The 17513-nt window shown below is 41.9% G+C and overlaps 2 protein-coding genes across 3 annotated transcripts; one reads left to right on the forward strand and one right to left on the reverse strand.

Annotated features, from left to right (window-relative positions):
* Positions 1–1065: 1065 nt before the first annotated feature.
* pygo2 (pygopus homolog 2 (Drosophila)) lies at positions 1066–4784 on the reverse strand. Of its 2 annotated transcripts, XM_039820743.1 has the most exons (4): positions 4578–4783; positions 3761–3824; positions 3092–3144; positions 1066–2933 (listed from the first exon to the last, which is right to left on the reverse strand). In XM_039820743.1, the coding sequence occupies exons 2-4, from the start codon at positions 3810–3812 to the stop codon at positions 1278–1280; spliced, it is 1761 nt and encodes a 586-aa protein (XP_039676677.1). In that variant the 5' UTR covers positions 3813–3824; positions 4578–4783; the 3' UTR covers positions 1066–1277. The 2 variants fall into 2 exon arrangements, with proteins under 2 accessions (XP_039676677.1, XP_039676678.1); XM_039820744.1 differs by lacking the exon at positions 3761–3824 and having other exon boundaries at positions 4578–4784.
* A 1063-nt stretch (positions 4785–5847) lies between these two features.
* On the forward strand, positions 5848–13901 carry LOC120572036 (SH2 domain-containing adapter protein E-like). The gene is made up of 6 exons (XM_039821233.1): positions 5848–6605; positions 8564–8687; positions 9982–10218; positions 10651–10894; positions 11202–11321; positions 12083–13901. The coding sequence occupies exons 1-6, from the start codon at positions 6096–6098 to the stop codon at positions 12264–12266; spliced, it is 1419 nt and encodes a 472-aa protein (XP_039677167.1). The 5' UTR covers positions 5848–6095; the 3' UTR covers positions 12267–13901.
* The last annotated feature ends 3612 nt before the right edge of the window (positions 13902–17513 follow it).

The raw sequence follows: 17513 nt of genomic DNA on the forward strand, positions 1-17513 counted from the left end.
AGAATATAAACATAAACAGATCAGACAGTTACTGCATTGGTTCACATGCACCCCCCCACTCTTTTTTTTTTTTTTTTTTTTTTTTTTTTTTAAAAGGACAATGCACATCTGATATGACATGATGTTACTACTTGCTATGCCAACACCATCCAAAAGCACTGATTTCACAATCCATGTGTACTGCAGAGAAACAGAAATGGTTGACTCAAATATACTGTATAAAAACCAAAACGTCATACTGTATACAACAAAAACACATAAGTTCAACTCATTGTTTGTTCATTGGTCAACTTGGTGGCATGTTCACAACTGATGGGAGTTCTGGACAAATGTTTTGTCCTAATATTTACAACTCTTTCATGGTAAAATCCTCTATGTGAAGTGTGGATGAAATCTCGGCTGGGGCCTCCTTTGGATTAATCAGCACTGGGTACAAAACGACAGATACAAGAAGTACAAGTCTGTGTATGTAAGCATGTGTGCAGGAACTACCAATTTTTTTTTCTTCCAAAAAAATGATTTTAGAGATTTTACACTGCAATATATTGATATCATTTTCAATCTCCGTTCACTTGCTTGCAGTAAAAAGGCTAACAATGTGATAGGGCAGTGCTAGAATAAAGCATTTCGATGTCAAAAAAAAAAAAAAGGCTGTCAATCAATTCAATAATGAAAACCAACCAAGTCCCTTTAAGATTTTCAGGCAGTCTTTCAATGACCTTTTTCAATTTTAAAGATTTGATATTATGTCTGTTGTACTTGAAAGCCGCAAAAATCAGAGAATAACGCTGATGCTTCGAGTCATTGTGTCAATACACAGAAGGGGAATATTTCCACATTACTTTCTCCGCCTAACGTGGGTTTGTGTGTTTGAAATATCATCATACCCATGTGGTGCATGAGTGTGGCGAGTCAATCACAGTCAGTCAGTGCAGGAGCGTCCATGCCAGTCAGTCACAAAGTTTGTGAGGTAGTGTGTTGGTGTCAGTGCTTTGCTGGTTGGCAGGCTAGATGTCTGAAGGACTGTATAGTTTAACATTCATCATGATCTGACTCCTTTGGGGAATCATTTACCAAGAGTCACTCAAAGTGCTATATATAAGCATGAAAGTCAATGAGGGTGTTTCTCTGTGTAGTGAACAAGTAAAGGGCTAGTCAAGAGAAAGTTGGACAATTAGCTGACATGACACACAGGTCACCAGTTAGATCAAAGCAAAGAATGTCTCCATTTGTCCTTATGTGATGCACCTCCACACTGCTCCTTTCTCATCCACTTCTCAACTCTCATTAGCTGCCACCAGCTGGCCTAATCCCTGGCGCACAAACACAGCTTGGATGTCCTTGGTCTTGATGCAGAAGTCACAGGCCCAAACAGCAGCGCTCTCTCGAGTCAGCAGCCCGTACGCAGGCTCTGTCAGGCCTGTGCAGTCACGGTGGAACCAGCGTTGGCACGACGCCTCGCACAGGATGGCGTCCTGATCGTCATGCACCTCTGCCGTACAAAGGCCACAAGGGAAGACCATCCCAGGGCCACAGAGTTTTCCAGGCCCAGTCGACGGGGCAGCAGGGCCAGTGGGCAGGGGAGACTGGGTGTTTGGGGTCGAAGTGGAGTTAGAGGGGGGATTGGGGTTGCTGCCCGGAGTGTTGCTTCCGTTGTTGTTGGTCATGCTGTTCTGACCTGAATTGGGGGCCGCATTTGGCATGGGACCACCAGCACCAGGAGTGTTATTCTGCTGGTTGTACGGGGTGGAGCCAGGGGCAGAGTTAGGTGGAGTGGATTGCTGCTGCTGCGTAGAGTTGTTAGAGTTGGGGGTGTTTGCATTGCTGGGGGGTTGTAGCTGACTGGGTGGTGGATGCTGAGGCTGGCCTGACCCATTCAGGGGACCAGTAGGAGAAGAGTTGGGGTTAGGCTGTGGCGGTGCTGAGGGAGGCTGACCAGGTGTATTGGCGTTGGTCTGCTGGACGTCAGGGTGGCCAGGGAAGCCCCCTCCTGGCTGTGGTGGGCCAGAGTTAGGAGGAGGCCCAGGTGTGGTATTATTAGGAGGGGGGCCGTTGGGATTTAGGTTAAGCTGTTGCTGCTGCTGCTGCTGCTGTTGCTGTTGCTGCTGCTGAGGCCCAGATGGAGCCCCTCCTCCACCAAAGTTTTTTCCATCCTCGTTGCCTGGCCCTGGCGGACTGGGGCCAGGGTAGGGGCCATCCTGTGAGGGAGGGAACTGTCCTTGAGGGGGCATACCTGGTAACCCTCCCACCATGTTGCCTCCAGGGCCACCACCCATGCCACCCATCATGTTCATCCCAGGACCCATGCCTCCTCCCATGGGAGGCAGGGGGCCATGTGGGGGCCCTCTGGGGCCTCCACCACCAGGTAACGGTGGGCTGTTGAATGGGTGTCCACCCTGTCCGTGCTGCTGCTGTGGAGGCATGCCAAACCGAGGGTGGGGTGGCCCTCCTCCCCCGGGACCTCCCATAGCCCCTGGAGACAACATGGGATTGAATCCTGGCCCGGGGTGCATGGGTGGACTGAAGTTTGGTGGCATATTGAACTGAGAAGGGCCACCAGGGGGAAATCCTCCCCCTCCTCCCCCACTGCCGCCCCCACCACCACCTCCAAAGCCAGGCATTCCTCCAAAGCCGAGCTGGTGGTGAGGTCCAGCATTGGATGGAGGGCCAAACGGTGGCCTCCGTCCAGGTTGGCCGCCACCTGGTCCTCCTGGGCCTCCCATGAAGCCCATGCCTCCGCTCATTCTGCCTCCACCTCCATACCCACCTCCTCCGCCTGGGCTGGGTAGAAATGGAGCACCACCTGGTCCACCTGTCCCACTAGGTCGGGATGGGGGGCCGAAGTCATCGTCGAAGGGGTTGGAGGCGACCAGGTGGTCCACCATGGGTGTAGGTGGGGGTGCAAACTCAGTGAGGTGGGAGAACCCTGCCGCCTAAATCAAAAATGAGAAGAAAAAAAAAATATATATTTTTTTTAAATTGCTTTTACAAGACCAGATAATGTAATTTTTTTTAGCGTCCACTTGTCACATACTGGGATAATGTTTCTTTTACGTTGCAAAGTAATCAGATTTCTAAAAACAACCATTACCTGGTTGGTGGATTTCCTCGCCTTCTTCTTCTCTGGGCTCTTCATCTGTGAAGCTGAAATAGTGAAATATGGAGAGAAGGGGTGGAAAGGGGGAAATAGAATATTAGCCACAACAAAAATTGGCCTTTGTGTCTTGTGTTATTGGTCCACCACCAATCAAGCGCACCATCACATTTGGATTGGCCAATACCCCTTAGTGACAGAGTGGAGCAGCTTTAGACCTAGGTCCTCTTTTTCAAGTCCAACAGTTGAGATGGATTCAATGATGGGACATAGACTGGCATGAGGACAAGATGCTGAACATCCAGGCGCTATCATCACCAAGGTTATGAAGCCTTGAATCGCAAATGACCCAGGCAGACCAAATGACCCAGGCGAGAGGGAGAGAGGCCGCAAACAGAGGCAGAAGAGGTAAGGTCAATGAGGGAGACAGGAAAAGACGAAGACATGAGAACGAGGAAACGGAGTTGAAGGTACATTTACAGCAAGATAGACATGAACCCCGTTCACAGATCCACTCTGTGAGAAACAGCCACCACCGGAGACAGTCGTGAAGTTTACACATGGGGGAGGCGAGAAGGGATTTGCTAACAGCACCAGTGCAGCCCATTGCAGCGCAGTAATGGATGATTCCGATCTGATTGGGAGATGGGTGAAGTAAATTCCTACCTTTGCTTCGTTTTCCTTGTCCCGCCAGTAGTCTCCCCGATTCGGCAGCCATTAGCTAATATGACTGTCGGTGAAGTGGCATATCACCGTTCATATGCAAGAAAAAAAAAGTTAAAAATGACGACGTCTTGAAGGCTATGAGCCGAGTAGGTGGAAAATCTGCCTTCAGGTCATGTCAATAACGTATTAATGGTTATCATCACAGCAGTAGCTAACACGTATATTATGTTACAACGCCGGCCCAGGTCTGCAAACACCTTTACAGCTGCAAATCTTTCGCCACGGTGTCTGTCACGCCGGGATTTGGTCACCAAATAAAACGTCAGGTAAAACTGAGCTGGTTCACGTTATTTAGCACAAGTTCGTCTTGTTGCAAACCAGTTCCAACTAACTGAAACTGGTTGCTTGATACCTGGCTTGACTGCCAGTACAAGCAAGTTACAGAGCACCCCCCTGCCTATATAAATGATCACTTACAGATGTGCAGCAAAGAAGTCGACCAGCTAGCTAACGCAAGCTAGTTACTACCTTGGCTAACTAGCTAGCCACGTTACTCAATGTGGTTAGCTAGCAGCGTTGAGATTTCACCCAGTAGCGGCAACACTGGAACATTAATCCGAAACTGTGACTTATCTTTCTACAATCACTTGTGAAAATGTGCACTTAATTCCACTTATCACAGCATTAATCAGATAATGAAATCGATCATCTTTTGAAAACTGTTGTTTACTATGATAACATTAGCTTGCTAGCTAACGTTAGCATGCCACTAAAGATAGCTAGCCATCTTGCAGACTGTCTTGGAAGCAAACTGTACCCTTTCTCCGTTGCTTGCTCTGCTGTCCTTTAAATTGAAACTCTCTGGTGTGTCATTGCCAGCAAACCGGTCCTCGCACGGTGTATGCTTGTTGATCCACCATTCAACTATAATTCATTCAAAAACGCAAATTTTGCCATAATTATCATGGCCTTCTATCGCCACCGGACAAAGAGGGACAAGCAGGAGTATCGCGCACGATGGAAGGTTACATCTCATGGCAAATATGGGGGTGTCGAAAAGTATACTTCATGAATATAAAACACATTTTTAACTAAAATGATTAAAACCCAGAGTGTATTGTATAATATATAAATTTAGAATATTGTGTTTTGAAAAACGATCCGTATCACCGTCGTCCACAGTATTTGTTTTAATTTATAGAATTAGTGTCATACCTTTCACTGGTATCTATGGAGCAGCTCAGAACAGACCATTTCCCAACGATACCCTGTACAATTAAAGAAGGGGTGGACATTGATTAGACAGCCAATTAAGCCCATTATCTAAGTGACATTTTGATTAGTCTTGAATTAACAACCACCATCAAAATATGAACATAACTGTCAAGTTCAATTTAAGACGTTATCTGAAAATATTTAGCATGAATGGAGGTAAGATATGTGCACAGATGTAGGCCTATGTTAGTGTTATTCATGCCTCGGAGCATAATCAAAATTGATGGAAAGGCCAGCATTTGAGGTCTATATACTGTTTTTTTTCCCCTCAATATCCATTTTGATTCACAAATAATTATTACATTGTATATTGCAGTTAAAAACTTGGGTTACATTAATTATGAAGCAAAAATAATAGGCTAATAAAGGTGTCAAAATCCTTGGTGGGTTACCTTGGCATAGGTCAGTCTAAAGTAAAATACTAAACACCCCAAATGCTTATTCTACAATGGTATTTACAATTAAAAGTTTTTCACCGCCCACCAGATCGTGCCTCCCCCTCTTAACTTCATACAGCCTACCCCCTCCCCTCTATACTCCAGGCACAGTCAGGAGCCTCATTGCGACAGTAGAAGTTGTGAAAGACCAGATAAGCCACTCTGGGAATGGGACCACAAATCAGAAGCAAGAAGAATTTGACCTTCTTTAGAGTCATCCCACACCGAAGACATCTTTTCATCCAAAGGGAATAAACTTTTCCTCTGAGCAGAAGAAGGAACAGGTGCATCACAAATGGGATAAAGTAGCCTAGTGGTATTGTTTTTTTGCCAAAAAGGCATTAGTCTGTTGGTCTTTTTTTTTTTTTTTTTTTTATAAATATATTTTGTAAAGTTGGAGGTTGAAGACTAGAGCCATTGACTTTTGAAAGCATTTATGACATGATTTAAACTGAGGTGTGGAGATTCTGTTGTCTACACATGCTCTATACTAGAATAAAGCAACGGAAGTCTTTTGTTAGAAAGACTGTGATTTCTAAAGGTGCGTCTCCGGGGCCCTGTGGTGCATGGCGCTAAAAGGTGTCGAGGCAGGCAGAGAGGTTGTTTCAATCTGAGCAATAATAATGGCAAAGTGGTTCAAGGAGTTCCCCATCAATCTGAAGAATGGTACCGACAGGATCCGCTCAGCCTCCGAATCAGGCTCACAACCAAGAGTCAATAAAGCGGGGCTGGTGGCCGGCATTGGTACCAAAACAACAGGCTCCAAAACGGGCCATCGCAAAAACTCCTCTGGTGACAACACAGGCGGAGGAGGTGGAGGAGTTGGGTCTCTCCTGCCCGGAAGAAATCGAAAGAACTCCGCCATAGAGTTGAGTAAAACCAGTGTAAGCTCCCCGACAGATGGAAAAGTTTGGGACAACCTCCTGTCAGGGAAAAGTCGCAAGAACTCCAAAGCGGAGCCGGTGTTTGAAGAGCAGCACAGACCTCTGAAAAGCTCTCCATCTGCCCACGCTTTCATCAACCGGCTGATCCGAGTGGACAAACTGGACAAAAGCCCCAACTTCAACAGCGGCACCATCACCAATCAAGTGGTACCTGAAGCAGAGAAACCAGTCCAGTGCAAAACAGAGACGGTGAGTAACCAATGCAATCATCTCAGCCCGAGGCGATCAATTTGTAACAATTTTGGTGAATATTTTTTAGAGACTTGGCATAGTTTTATTTTAATTGATGTAACAAGGGACGTTCTAAATAAATGATGTGGGTTTAATTGTGTGATTTAGGTTATTTGTTTTCTTAGAAAGTAAAAAAGGCTATTTTCTCAAGTAGGCTACTGCACTTGACAATATTGAGTATTTTCATTTTGTGCTACTGTATATTTAATGAGATTAGATTAAGATGTAACATGGAAATCCTAGTTTATATAATATGATAATGTTAAGAATAACTCTACCAAATAGTAGCATAGTTAAAATGAGCCTCTTACATGCTAATACATCAGCAAACATCACTGGTGAAATGTAACTAAGTACTTCCACTACAAAATAAGGTGTCATCAATACTGTTGACAATGAAGTAGAATGGATCCAGTCCAAGCTCTGAAAATTGATATTATTGTTTCAGTTTCTCCCTCTCCTTTGTCTCCGTGATACCCATTGTGTCCACTCCTTAGTCTTTCTATCTCTCCTTCTCTTCCTCTCCACCCCTCGCCTTTACACCCACCTTCCTTGCCTTGAATAGGAAGCTGTGGTCAGACATGAGGCCGTACCTTTCTCTCCTGTATGTAATCTGGCTCAGTATTCCTCTTCTCTCCCACCCCCCTCCCCTTCCTCTGCCTCACCCCTCTCTTTCACTAGATTCAGGCCCCCTGGTGAAGAAGGCTATCATGTTATAAAAAGCATTGTGTTATTTGACACTTAGGCGCTAACCCAAGTCCCCTCCAGCTTGGCTTTTGATAAAAAACGGAGAAAGATAGTGAAGTCAGGGATATTGATAGCGGAGGGACGATGAGAAAAAAGACCCATAAAAGAGAGCAAGAATAAAATGTGAGTTTTATATTTCAGAAAGGGAGTAAATCCCTGTTCTTGATCTCAAAGTTTGCCGCAGCCTCTCAGTTTGATTGGTGGAGTTACTGTGTGTTATATGTCTTATTTTCCCTGTTCATAAAGAACATTACGTTATTTCCACAGGAGGTGAAGCTGTTACATACTGTAAGATTTGAATAAGGAAATATGTATCTGTGTTGTAGTCTACATCTAAACCGCTCTAAACTAAACATGTTAACAACTCACTGAATCTCAGCCTGTCAAGCATCTGCCGACAACTTCATTTCACGGCCTGCCATTGTCTCCTGGACAGTGGCTTGTAAAACAAACAAGAAATTATATGGCACTGATAAGATGACAAGACAGTCAGGCATGACTGGTGTAGCCGAAAAGAGGTGGTGAACCGAGAGATATAAATGTGAAGAGAGAGAGTGGGTTTACTGCACTTAGTGTTTTGTCTGACATTAACCCGTCAAACTTATTTACTTACTGATTTTAAACTAGAGCCGATCCAAGTATTCAATACTATTTTGATGATTGATTAACTGCAAAAATACAAAAACCTTCTTACCGGTTTTGGCTTTTGAAAGGTGAGTATTTTCTGTCTTTCTATTTCTAATATTTGATATTAAATTGAATATATTTGGCTTTTGGACGGCTTCTCAGACAAACAATACATTTGGCACAAAATGGGGATTTTTTTTTTTTACAATTTTATGACATTTTATAGACAAAACTATTTTAAACTGGATGATATTTCACACTATTAATTATATAGAGGTAGATAATGTTACAACCATAGGCTGTATATAAAGAGATTACAACATGTTTTCATACTAGACAGTGATTCTTTTCTGCAGGTGGTAAAAGCTGTTTCCTGTGCAGTCAACCTGCCGTAGCTGGTAGCACAATCAGAAGTACCCCTTGTTTGGGAATCCTTGTTTCTTTTTAGCCACATTATTTGGTGCCATTCTGAAAACTTTTATTGTTGTTTCTTAGTTTTAAGTATCGTATTATGCTTGAAAACAAATCGTTTTGTGATTCAGGTCATCCTTGAGGATTATGCAGATCCCTTTGATGCTCAAAAGACCAGAGAGCAAAGGGAGGCAGAGAGGGTCGGGGAGAACGATGGTTACATGGAGCCTTACGATGCCCAGCAGATGATTACTGGTGAGACTTTCATTAATGTGCTTATACTGCCTTCTCTTGTAGCTGTCAGCTGGTAGGAAAGAGCTGTGATATTTCATTCAGTCCCCGAATCACTGAATCCACACAGCTGTGTGTGGTGAATGACAGGATTCACATGTTCAGTCTCTGCAGGCCGAGCAGTGAGAACATGAACTTGCTCCCCTAGTGCTCTCTGCACCCCATGGGGTTGCCATGGCAACTGCGCTGCATTCAGACAATGGGTGCAGTTTCCTGCCCCTGCTTCCTCTTTCCTGTCTCTGTTTCCTGGTACTATTCTCTAAAAAGGAAGTTGTCCCTCAGTGCCCCTGATTCCTCTCGGACGCAGCTCTGTGTAACCCCCTATTTGGACCTGTCTGACCATTTATCAAAACTTCCCAGTATCTAGGAAGACGGGTGGTCCTTCATCCAATCACATGCTCTCCTGACCTTTCATTCCATCACTCCATTGTTATAACTAAAAGGGTTACACAATAGCCTGCTGTGAATGTGAAAATGTTTTATTGCAGTGCAATCTAGTAGATTTAACTTCAATCAGTGCGTGCATGTGCTACTTCCAGGCCTCCTCAGAGAAGTCTACAGAGGAAGTGACGATGTGACAGAGTCAATTTATGAGGCTTAAATCATACTAAGGAAGTAAGCAAGAGTCTGATGTCACTGTGACTCAATAAGCAAGGCTATGAGAGTAGGGCAGCGTTATTATTAACACTCTATGTGCCAGCTGAAATCAGTTACTTAGCAGATTCACCTTTTATAAAGGCTTTAAAAGGTCTACCTAATAGCTTTAATAATAGTTCATAAATAAGTTACTATGTGTTATTGATCAGTTCATCTATAATTAATCTTAATATATTGATTTACAACTTTAGCATTCATTAATGGATTACCAACATTCATAAGAGCATTATTGCCACAACAAAAGGAAAAACACTAGCAAATGGGTTTGTCACAACCTGGCAACCCAACCCAACAAACTAATCTATTGAGCATTAGCAAATGGTTTATTAACCATTAATAAAGCCATTAGATACAATGTATAAACCCTTTATAAGGAGTGCCTCATTAGAAGTGTATACTGTTATGGTTATTGAAGCCTGTAAATAATATTGAATTTGACACCTTCCCAGTCCATAATGTGGCTGGTTTTGGTCTGGTGTTCAGACAGTTGATGTTGCAGTTGATGTCATACATCACTCCAGTCTTCTTTACCTGATGGCGGTTCTATGTTCAGCTCTCAGAGGAGATTTTAATCTTGAATCCCTTGTTTTCTACCTGCAAGAGATTAGACGTCGGGGGTCCAAGGACCTGCTGAAGATGTGTGGGCTGATGGAGGCGAGCGAGGGAATGGGGGAGGAAGGTCAGCCTGTGCCCTTACAGATATATGACGTCCCATATGAAGGAAGCGGTGAGGGGGCCAAGACGGCGGTCACACGTCCCGAGCTGGATCCTCGTCCCCCCACTGAGTACGAGCTGCCCTGGGAGTGGAAGAAGGAGCATATTGTTAGAACTCTGTCAGGTACATCAGACGTTTGTCACACCGCATATCTGAGAACAAGCTGAGCATTAAGGAAATGTTTACTTCTGTGCACACCTGGATTTCCTGCACTTTTAAATTGTTAATATTTTCCTAATCTTTATACCTCAAATAGCAAAACTTTTTTTTAGAGAATACATCACTGACTACAGTGTGCAACAGTGCTGAATTCATACTCCCCCTGCCTCTTCTCTGCCTTAGATTAATATGAAGTCTATTTGTGGAAAAAATTCAGGCCTGCTCTCACATTTATATTTGATATGCTGCATAGACCAATAGTATATTGAATAACATCTTGCATGAATCATCAAACAGCTGTCTTCTTATTCTATATTTACAGGAGGCTTCAGCACCCAGTTCAAGCTGTTTCTTTACATGACCTCATATCTTTTCTTGTTTCTCTTCTTCCCTCAGCACAGTTTGACAGCTCTGAACGCCAAACCAAAGATGAGACGCCTCACCCCACACTCACCAGGCAGCCGCAACATCCGCCAGCTCAGCCGCAACAGCAGCAGCATCAGCATCTGAGGCAGAAAAGCTGGACCCAGAAGATCCTGCGATCCTCTCCTCCGACCCTGTCGCCATCCACCACCTCTGGCAGCAACCCTGAAACTGAGGCCCGCTGTGTTGACCCGTCCCTGCCCCTGGAAAAACAGAGGTGAGGAGGGGGAGTGGTGCAAAATCATTCATCATTATACCTCAATGTTGGGGTTTCCCTGTAGATGCATGCAACTTTAATACTATAATACTCAAACCATTTTAAAATGAATTCAAATGTATGTCATAATGTGTCTGCATTTTTTTTTTTTTTATTCTTGCAATAAACCTCACTCCCTGATTTTTTATAGATTTCAGTTTTACATAAAAATCCTGCTCATTTCCAAGGGGTTTGTATGAAATGAGGTTCTAGACTTGATCAATAGCAGATGAAATGTAATCTCCCTCTTTCCCACCTTCTGTCTCAGCTGGTACCATGGCTGTGTAACTCGTCAGGAGGCGGAGTTTCAGTTGCAGTCCTGCAAAGAGGCCAGCTTTCTGGTCAGGAACAGTGAGTCGGACAACAGCAAGTACTCCATCGCCCTCAAGTGAGTGTAACCTGAAAGGGCATCTCTATGGCTGACATGTTACTTACTGATCACATAATGTGAACTATGAAAGGATTAAACTGGATTTAGTCCAGTTGTAAACAGCAGTGGAAAAATAGTTTATTTCATTATTAATTATTTTTAGCATAACTTTGTAAAGGATCAGGCAGTTAATATTCAATATTTTTCTTATTATCTATAAATGCCTTTAAAAGACCAGAACCAGCAATACATTTCACACATCACTAAGCCACAAATAAACACTGGCTAACCTGTTACAATAAATCATTACAATTAATGTGTAGTGTATTTTCAGTAAATCCCAGAAACATTGTCCTGCTGTCACAAGAGCACAAATGTGTAATCTGCAGCTAAAAATAGTCCCTAGCAAATGTATTCCTAATTGTTGCTAAAAAGCTACAGGTGTCAGCTTTTTTAGGAAAGTATTTAGCCTTTTATAAAAATGACAATATATATTCATGAGCAATTTTATTGGGAACAACGGACAGACTAACAAGTTGTTGATTTTGGTCTTTTTGGTAAAGACAAAGATAGAATAATGCTAGCTTTATCGTTTAACTTGTGGCTATGTAGACTAATGAATATAATGCATACCAGTAAGGGGAAATAAACTTGTATAATGCAAAATAAGATCCATAATTCATGTTTAATTTTTTTTTTAAAGTCCTGTTTTTATGACACGTTTGTGTGTATAATTGGTTAATACTTGTATTGCCTTTCCTCTCATCTGTGTGACTCAGGACGAGCCAAGGCTGCGTTCATATCATTGTTGCCCAGACCAAAGAAAGCGGCTACACCCTGGACCAGAGCAGCTGCGTGTTCCCCAGCATCCCAGAGGTGGTGCACCACTACTGCACTCAGCGTCTGCCTTTCAACGGCGCCGAGCACATGACTCTGCTGCATCCAGTGCCTCGTATCCACTGACTCTACCCCAGCCCTGCTTATAGGTGGACAAAACAAGCACACCTCTGGGCCTGCATGGACAAAATGTTTCCAACAATCAGTCAAGACCTCACCTCTCTGATCATTGTGTACTTCTACTGCTCTGTCTCATTTTACAACTTGGCTGTATGACCCTACTTTGTGCCATGTTTAATGATTTTTATTTGATAATCAGAAAACATTTGCGGCTCACTCTGTGTCTTTCTGGATGCATTCTTCTGTCTGTATTTTACTTTGATGTGCAGCTGATGCAAAACATCAGGCTGCTGTTTTGCATGTGAACAGGGGGAGAAGCACAGCGCAGACGACGAGGCACTTTTAATGATGAAATGTGATGTGACTCGCACACAGATGTGATGTTTTAATTATGTGATGTGGCTCTATTAGAAGCTACTTGTGATATTTTTGTTATTGTTACTAAGTTAAATTCACTATGAAGCAGAAAGGAGTTTTGACATGGAGTGAAACTCAGTAGTTTGTGGCTCTCTTTCCCCCTCTTGTGGATGTGCCGGTACAAAGCACCAACATGCAAACACAAAGAATTCTCTTCTTTCCTCAAAATTAATAGTTGGTAAAATCCATGCACAGAGCATATTATTACACTTATCAAGATATGAACAAAGACTAGCTATTTTAATATTTGTGCTCGCAGCATATTTCTAGTTTATGCTGGTATACTTGTTAGTTGTCTAACCACTGCCCCTTGAGGATTTCCTCTGTTTAACTGTGAATGAGGGAGTTGTTTCCATTGTTTTATCTGCACTGTGAAGAGTGATTCACCATGTTGCAATGTGCTTAAAGGACCATGGCTTTTCATGACAAGAAATGACACTACATTTCATCTTTGGTTTTCAGCTTAACATGCCTGTTCATTCTGGGGAATATCTGTAAAATAAACCTGCAAATTATGTTGATTTGTAGTAAGATAACATTATTATATAAAGGGCTTTTTGTCATACTTTGGGCCTACACATTGGGATCATTTATAGCTATAAGTGCAAGAAATTAACGACAAATATTTCAGTAAAGTAAAAACAAGAATTTTCTTTTAAACTGTTCAAAAAATAAGCCATGGTTCATTCAGACCGCTGTTGCTACAAAGTAATGCTGTCCTCCCTCAGGGTTTAATGCCCCCCGGTGCTAAGAGGCAGAACACCAAATTGAGAAGTGGTAACTATATTATATTAAAGTCTTATTTTTTGTGTGTATTTTTAATGTAACTCAAACATTTGACATGATATGTAGCCCACTCTTAATTTAGAGATATGCTGAAAATCATTTGGACAACTCTGATCTGCCAGTTTTGACAAAAAATAATTGGACAAAAATATGGTATAATAAGGTTCAATTTTGTCTTATGTTATATTTTTGTCTGCCATTTTTATGTCTCGTCAAAGATTTAAGGGAGGTCAGTTTGTAGTTTTTGGCAGAGCAGTGATGCAGAGGTTATACGAGGACACACCTGCTATACATTTGTCATTGTCCTTGTTTTTAATATGTGGTAAACTCGTTCAAAAATTGTAAAACAGATTAGAATAGAAGGTCCTTAATCTTGATGCTGGAGTTCCTCTGTGAGCATTTCTCTGATCCCAATAAACAACAACATGAACAGCAAAATGTGATGGTGTTTGTGTCAGCGATGTTTCCTCTGAAAGGGAGTGATCAAAGCATCAAACTGCCTTATCGTCCCTGAGGAACCAGCCTCTTCATCGACGCTGGAAATGACTGAATAAGGGCGCTTCTGAGCATAATGAATCTTTTAACTGCAAGAGCTTCATTGTGGTTTCAGTGGTTTGGTCATTTGTCTGGAAGTTTAGTGCTACAATTCGCTTGAGGGGGATAGATTATTATGCCAGGTTAGAGTGAAAAGGTAACGGGGAAAGGTCTAGTGGGGAGATTAGGTTTAGCTGAGGATCATGTTGAGAACAAACATCTCACGTACCTGCCAGCAGCAGGCGGGTGTGTGTAGATCTAAGGTAAATGCAAGACTAAAATAGACAAAGAGTAAGAGCAGTATCATTACACCTGTGCCAAGGACGCTTAATGTGAAGGAAAAAAAGGGCAATCGACACCAACACTCTGTCCTTCCCTCCTTTTCTTACGTATCGTTCGCCCCTCTCCTTTACCTCACTCTGTCGGTGTTATCCGAGGCTGATATCTGTCTGTCACCTTGGGTCTCGGGGAGGACACTATCACTGTTTGCTTCAGTTTGGTGCCAAGAGTTTGTGTTTTAATTTATGAAGGCGAGAAGTGACCCATAGGTCTCATTACTCTAAATCCAGAGATGACACTTTTACCTGCTTAGCTAGAAGAAACACATCTTTGATCAGTTAAAGCCAAACTTACTTAAGTCAAAGTATGTGTCAGCAAAATTATCAAAAGTTCTGCATACAAATAGTTTCTGTGACTGATACATTATTATATAAGACATTATTAGATTGTTAGCACTGATGCATCAGTGTGTAAGCTGCATTTTACTGTTGTACCAGGCCTACTTTCATGTTCAGTAGTTTAGTCCAGTGGTTTCCACCTGGGGTCATGAGATAAATCGGAGGAGTCGTGAGATGATCAATGGGGTCGAAAAAAGAAGAAAACAAAGTTCTGCTCCACAAATTTCTTTTCTTCTTTTTTTTTGTGTGTGGCTTTTCTCAAATCTTTGTTTTTTGGGGGTATAATTTTGGATCATTTGAACAGTTTTTTTGTATTTGTTTTTTAAAGAACACCATGGGAGAAGTTAAGAGGAGAAATGCGTCTTTAGTGGAAGTGCTAACAACTCAGACATCTGAAATGTGGCAATGGGCCCCCAACTACACACACAGGCCAAAGAGATAAGGGACCACTGGTTTATTCTTTAACAATGTGGTGTATTCTATAAGATTGTTATACGTTATTTTTTTTAATGTAAAATGTTGATCTAAAAAGTAACTTCCCTCTGAAATGTTGCGGAGTAGAAGTATGAAGTAACATAAAATACTAAAAACTACAAGTACCTTAAATGTGTAGTTAGTTACTTTCCACCACTGCCTGTTTTATCAACGCATGTTCTTTATGAATATGGAGCCAGGTCCTTGTAATTCATATGTGTCCTGATTCTTCTCTGGCAGTGTACTGCAGCCATAAGGTCTCCCTGCGGTCTTCTATCAAGATGGATTTCATGAACCTGAGGAAAGCAGGCCTTCTCAAATTCTACCAAAGAGAGAGTGAGCTACACCTGGAAAGGAAAAAAATCCTCACATGATATAGACCTGGAGCTATGCTACTCTATACTAAGAATGAATAATTTTATTTTGTTCTCACATGTACCATACTCTCATGCAATCGCTGGGCCTCTCTCAGGCTTGCATGACAGCTTGACGTGATCCCTGTCTAATGGATGTGGTGGCTTGACATCTGGTGTCGCTTGACCTGCTGTGTTGGTAACCAAAGTGTCCCTGCCTTCCTTATCAGATGCTTCAGGCTTGGTGCCAGTGCCATGGCTTTGTGTTGCTCATCTCCTTTCCTCACACAGGCAGGCAGCACCTGCCACATGTGATCCATCAGCAGAGACTCTTGCCTTTAAACTGGTTCACCTTGTAAGGTCAGGTGTGTTTTTAGATATTGTTTGCAGGATGTCCTCGAGCCATTGTTTGGTCAAGTGTGTTTGGAAAGGCCATGTGACTTAGAATTAAGTAACTGCCCTAGAGCATAACTCACTCACCATGGCTCACAACTGATGCGCCTCAGTAACAAGCCCCACATTTATTGAATCAGCCTCCTCTCCTTTACCTCATACAGAATCCCATTGGACTATCATTGCATTTAATAAGCACTAAATTTGAATACACAATAAATGTGTAGTCTAAAATATGCACAAAATAAAGCTTGTTAGAAGTATATATTGTTAAAGGACATAGACTTTTCACATAACTTCACTCACCAAAGCAAACGCTACTCTTTTAAATTACAAGTCAATTAGCACTGTTTTGCCCTTTTTACAGTGCATATTCTTAGCTAATAATATGCACACTGGCAACTTTTAGCTGGGTGTGTAGTCAATTTTCAGGGGATAACCCAGCAAACTCGAGGCTAACTCTTCTCCGGAGCAGGGCCAACAAGCCCTATAGGTTACAGACGACATTAGACCACTTTGGAATATGCCAGGATTGTGCTAGTATGAACACTTTCTTAGCCCCAGGCTAGCATCTTTAGCCTGAAGCTAAGTGCAATGTGAAAAGCTCTTTTGTAATCCTCCTATAGCTATGCTGTGGTGGAATATAAAAACATTTACTCTAGTACTGTACTTTAGTGCAATTTTTAGGTGGTTGTATTTCCATTTGATACTAGTTTATACTTCTACTCCCCTGCATTTCTGAGTAAAATATTGTACTTTTTACTGCATTACATTTATTTGATGACTGTAGTTACTACTTATCTTTCAGGTTAAGATTTTTCAATAAAAAACATAAAACACGATAACTTGTTAAAAATTAAAACAGAGGTTACAACCCGTTTTGCCTTGTGGCCCCTCACAATAAAGCAGTGTGTAGTGTCTATGAGTTGTTTGCAGTTTCACCATAGAGAGATTTCCCCTTTAAATGTTTTCGATGGTTTCATTCAAATAAAATAAAAAAGATTAGAGAAACGTGAAATGTATCTTAAATTTGTGTAGAAAACCTTTTTCTTCTTTTCTATCCCATTAATTATCTCATGACCCTTCAGATTTATCATGTGACCCTTTGGAGGGGGGCCAACCAGTTACAAAATGAAAATGTATGCATTGATGCATCAGCTTTAATATAATATTATAATATATATTTAATGCTTTGAATATATTTTTCTGCAAATTCATCTGTACTTTTTTTGTTTGGATGCAGGACTTTGCTTGTACTTTTTTTTAAACATTGTTATATTTACTTTAATAAAGGATCTGAAGGTATACTGACAGTTTTATGTGAGCGCTGTTGCAGTTTGTATTTAACACTTTTGCAACTGTTGCCATTAGCATTAAATAATTTTTTATGCATCTGCAGTTGCCTTAAAGACTCACAAGTAAGTTACAAATGTTGTTAACTGGCATTTGCTTTTTGTAAGGTGTAAATATTATTTTGTCTACCCTCTTTTGTCCAACATGAAAGCAGCTGTTTTATTGGACCTTTGGAATGAGAAAACAGTTAACCCAGGCTGTTAACAGTCGTAACAGGTTTGTTTCCCCTCAGGCTACAACAGGGTTAACAGTCATTGACACAAGTT

The sequence above is a fragment of the Perca fluviatilis genome, chromosome 13 (assembly GCF_010015445.1).
Source record: "Perca fluviatilis chromosome 13, GENO_Pfluv_1.0, whole genome shotgun sequence".
Lineage (NCBI taxonomy): Eukaryota > Metazoa > Chordata > Actinopteri > Perciformes > Percidae > Perca > Perca fluviatilis.

Excerpts from the sequence above, each read along its gene's own strand:
- LOC120572036 (XM_039821233.1), top strand. The coding sequence starts at position 6,096 with ATGGCAAAGTGGTTCAAGGAGTTCCCCATCAATCTGAAGAATGGTACC. Across the intron at positions 10,219-10,650 it reads TATTGTTAGAACTCTGTCAG|CACAGTTTGACAGCTCTGAA; the intron begins GTACATCAGACG and ends TTCTTCCCTCAG. Across the intron at positions 10,895-11,201 it reads CTGCCCCTGGAAAAACAGAG|CTGGTACCATGGCTGTGTAA; the intron begins GTGAGGAGGGGG and ends CTTCTGTCTCAG.
- pygo2 (XM_039820743.1), bottom strand. The coding sequence starts at position 3,812 with ATGGCTGCCGAATCGGGGAGACTACTGGCGGGACAAGGAAAACGAAGC. Across the intron at positions 3,145-3,760 it reads ACAAGGAAAACGAAGCAAAG|CTTCACAGATGAAGAGCCCA; the intron begins GTAGGAATTTAC and ends TCACTATTTCAG. Across the intron at positions 2,934-3,091 it reads CGAGGAAATCCACCAACCAG|GCGGCAGGGTTCTCCCACCT; the intron begins GTAATGGTTGTT and ends TTTTTGATTTAG.